This window comes from Sinocyclocheilus anshuiensis, unplaced genomic scaffold (assembly GCF_001515605.1).
Source record: "Sinocyclocheilus anshuiensis isolate Anshui unplaced genomic scaffold, SAMN03320099.WGS_v1.1 scaffold1101, whole genome shotgun sequence".
Lineage (NCBI taxonomy): Eukaryota > Metazoa > Chordata > Actinopteri > Cypriniformes > Cyprinidae > Sinocyclocheilus > Sinocyclocheilus anshuiensis.
This window is the reverse complement of record NW_015558562.1, coordinates 26,260-30,643: the sequence shown is the minus strand read 5'-3', so window position 1 is coordinate 30,643 and position 4,384 is coordinate 26,260. Positions and strand designations below refer to the sequence as shown.

General features: G+C 38.3%; 1 protein-coding gene across 1 annotated transcript in view; it reads left to right on the top strand.

The window, feature by feature from the left end:
* Positions 1-2,291, top strand: part of LOC107679444 (homeobox protein otx5-A-like) — a 6,287-nt gene extending 3,996 nt beyond the window's left edge. Inside the window, exon 4 of the mRNA XM_016474989.1 lies at positions 1,474-2,291. Within this exon, the coding sequence (XP_016330475.1) occupies positions 1,474-2,079 (606 nt within the window). The 3' untranslated portion in view covers positions 2,080-2,291. The remainder of the gene's footprint in view (positions 1-1,473) is intronic.
* Positions 2,292-4,384: the final 2,093 nt, after the last annotated feature.

Genomic DNA, 4,384 nt, shown 5'->3' with positions numbered 1-4,384 from the left:
CTGTGTTTGTGTGGTTTATCATCAGACACTGCGCGGAAGCAGCGGCGCGAGAGAACCACCTTCATGCGTGCGCAGCTCGACATCCTCGAGTCACTGTTCGCCAAGACACGATACCCAGACATCTTCATGAGAGAGGACGTGGCTCTCAAGATCAACCTGCCCGAGTCCAGAGTCCAGGTGAGTCCAGCAGAGCCCAGAGACGCCTGACTGCTCGAGAACATCAGCAGGTCCAGGTTTGCATGGTTAGCTTCATCCAAACCCCTGATGATGATGATGATGATGATGATGATGATGATGATGCATCTATGCAACCTTCAACATCCATGGGACTATTTCAATGCACAAAAGGTTATTTATAGTGATTATTCAGGGTAGAGCTATATTTAATTATCTGACTAGGTCTACAGTAGAAAATATACTTCTCATTATTAAAATGTTATATATATATATATATATATATATATAAACATCATTGACTAATGTCTACAGTGGAAAATATTCGGATGATTAAAATGTTCTTCCCACTGAAAAAATAAAGTGTTCACTGAAAGGTTTTTGGGGATTTATATTATATTATATAAATTATTTTATATTATATTATTTGTTATACAAAGCTATTTTAGTTTTTGTTAATATTTTGATTAGATTTTTTAATTTTTTTTATTTCTGCTTTCATTTTAATTTTAGTTAAAGTTTTGATAATTTTGTTGTATGTTTTTGTCATTTTTAGTAGTTTGTGTTGTTTTTAAATATGTCTATATAGTTTTTATTAATTTTTGTCATTTTAAGTTTTAGTTAGTTCAGTACATCAAGTTAAACTAAATACAATTTTAACTTTCATCAACTTTTTATATTTTATTTTATTATGAGTAACATTTTTTCCCCGTATTTTCTTTCTTTTCTTTGTTAGTTTTAGTTAATAAGTTATGGTACAACCCTGATATAAATCAGAAAAAGAAACTATAAAAGCAAAGCAATGATGGCAGCACTAGGCCTTTCCTTGATTTATTTTATTGTTGTATTTTGTTTTTTTATTTTATTTTATTTCTATTTCATATGGATTCTCTTCTGTGAAGTACATTTAAAAGGTGGTGCTATATGTGACCCTGGAGCACAAAACCAGTCATAAAGGTCAATTTTTTAAAAACTGAGATTTATGCATCATCTGAAAGCTGAATAAATAAGCTTTCCATTGATGTATGGTTTGTTAGGATAGGATAATTAGGAAACTTACAAAATATCTTCATGGAACATGATCTTTACTTAATATCCTAATGATTTTTGGCATAAAAGAAAAATGTATATTTTGACCCATACAATGTATTGTTGGCTATTGCTACAAATATACCCCAGCGACTTAAGACTGCTTTTGTGCTCCAGGGACACATATAAATAAAGTTTTACTCACATCCTGCATGCACCAGTCGGCGACTGGAACGGGATACTGACAGACGTCCCGTCTGTGTTTTGCAGGTGTGGTTTAAGAACCGTCGTGCGAAGTGCCGTCAACAGCAGCAGCAACAGACCAGCGGCCAGACCAAACCCAGACCACTGAAGAAGAAGTCGTCTCCGGACAGCGTCAGCGAGCCCAGCACCAGCACCAACGGCCCCTACAGCCCTCCGCCTCCTCCAGCCCCGAGCTCCAGCTCCACCAGCGCCACCGTGTCCATCTGGAGCCCGGCCTCCATCTCTCCGCTTCAGGACCCACTGTTGGTCTCCAGCACGCCCTGCCTGCAGCGCTCCAGCGCCTACCCCATGACCTACACCCAGGCCCCAGCCTACGGGCAGAGCTACGCCGCCTCCTCGTCCTACTTCACCGGGCTGGACTGCAGCTCGTATCTGTCCCCCATGCACCCGCAGCTGTCGGCCACAGGGGGTGCTCTCAGCCCCATGAGCGGAGCACTCAGCCATTCGCCCGCTTCGCTCTCGTCGCAGGGCTACACGGCCGCTTCGCTGGGCTTCGGCGCCGTCGACTGCTTAGACTACAAAGACCAAACAGCGTCCTGGAAGCTCAACTTCAATGCTGCGGACTGCCTGGACTACAAGGACCAGAACTCCTGGAAGTTCCAGGTCCTGTAGAGCATCTAGAAGAAGCTTCGCTGCACTTCTAAAAGGCTGCAAAGTGGGGAGGTTTTAGCAGCGATGCCAAAAATGGACCATTTTTGGTTCCCCAAAGAACCTTTGTGTGAAAAGTGTAAAGAATCTGCTGAAAAAAATTTGAAATCCTCAGTGTTGGGAGTAGCGCATTACAAGTAACGCGAGTTACGTAATCAGATTACTTTTTTTCCAAGTAACTAGTAATGCATTACTTTTTAATTGACAATGAAATATCGGAGTTACTTTTTCAAATAAGAGTTACTTTGTTTTCCATCAGCTTGAGGCTTATTAATATCACTTTTGGTATGAAAGGGCCTTTAGAGCTGGCAAAAATATATCTTTTGTGTTTTTTGTTACTAAAAAAACAAATAAGCAAGCCCAGCCCAAGTGACAAAAAGTAACTCAAAAGTAACGCATTTCCATAAAACGTAACTTACGCAGTTAGTTACTTTTTTCATGGAGTATCGCAATATTGTAATGGATTACTTTTAAAAGTAACTTTCCCCAACACTCATATAACTTGTAATGGTTTTAATGGTTAAAATGGGAATTGTATTGGTTTTAATGGAAACTGTAATGGTCCCCTACTGGTAATTTGTTGCCTTGTATTAGTGGCGTGTTTAAACCACTGAATACTGATGGAATTTGGCCCAAAACTCACTACTTACTCTCAGAAATAAAGGTCCAAAATGGGTTTTATTTGCAGTGAATGCATAGAAGAACCATTTTTGGTTCCCCAAAGAGCCTTTCAGTGAAGAGTTCTTAAAATAACCATTTTTTTCTTAGTGTGAGGAACATTTTAATCATCTAAAGAAACTTTTTTCACTATAAGGAACCTTTTGTGGAATGGAAAGGTTCCATGGATGTTGAAGGTTCTTCATGGAGCCATTGATGAAGAACCATTATTTTCATGAATGTGGATCACATAATACCCATATTCTGAACCATTTGGACGACATGATAACCGTACAGCTGATGGTCCAGTGTAGATGGAGATGTTTCTTACTGTCTGTCTTGATTATTTATGAATAGCACTGAATGACGTGTAGCTGGAGAGATGATAGAGAAATGAACAGAGCTCAAATGTTTAGTGCAGTAAAACAGTGATATACACCTCAACACGGTTAGATGACAATCATCATCTGAACTGCTAAAGTCTTGTTGTTCTAGGAGGTGTATCATTAGGCTAGATGATGTTTCAGCGTTCAGAATCCCAAATGTTTGTCGATAAGCTGCTTTTGAAACTGAAGAACGAACCTGAGACTCAGAGACTCCAGGAGCAAAGCATGCTGGGATTCCACTATAAGTCACATGACACGTGAACTCTAGCGCTCACTAGAGCTGAAGATGTTTCGTTTATGTTTTATATGTTTTCTTAATTGATATTATGATTGGATCAAGCATCTGTTGTTTCTTCTACAGTTGTTCTAAAACTGTGAAACATTCAGTATTTCCTGTCATTTACACGGCTGTGATTCTGAAACGTCAAACTGTACTTGAATGAATCATGTGTCGAGTTGCATGGAATTGAACAACAGAATATCTTAGTCTTGACGTTTAGATGCTGCCAACAATCAGCATTTGTTTTCTTGTCAATCTCAGGGGTTTCTGACGCTCACAGACGCAGAGCTTTCATCGGCTCGTTACGCTCGTTTGTAAATCAGCGCTTTTTTCTGATGTTAGATTCTGTCTTTGTTTGTAATGTCCTGCTTTTCATTGTGTTTGCATTTAGAGTCTTGTAGTTTTGAGACTTTTAATGAATTATAAATAAATAATTTCTTTCCATAAATACAAGACAGGTTGGTTTTGCTGATTTAGTATAGAATTTTGGGAAAATAAATTGTAGTATATCTTTAGTGTGTATATATATATATATATATATAACTCTATGTCATTCTATATTGTTATATATTTTGACACCAAAATCAATGCAGAGAGAGAAGAAAGAAATAAATAAATGAATGAATGTTATTAAAATGGTAAAATATCTTGCTGATCTTAAAATAAGCTTTATTTTCCTGATTCTCAGTTGTATCTTTTGATTTTTGAATAAAATATGAGCTGGACATGTTTTTTATTTCACCGAATGAAAACACACACACACACACACACACACATTGTAATTAAAATTAAACCGTGTTTGTCCATTATGTGTTGTGCTGTGTGTTGTGTAGCTTTAAGAAAGAGATGCAAAAAGAAACGAGAGATGGAGGGAAGGGTCACAGGAGTGTGTGTGTGTGTGTGTGTGTGTGTGTGTGTGTGTGTGTGTGTGTGTGTGTGGGTGGGT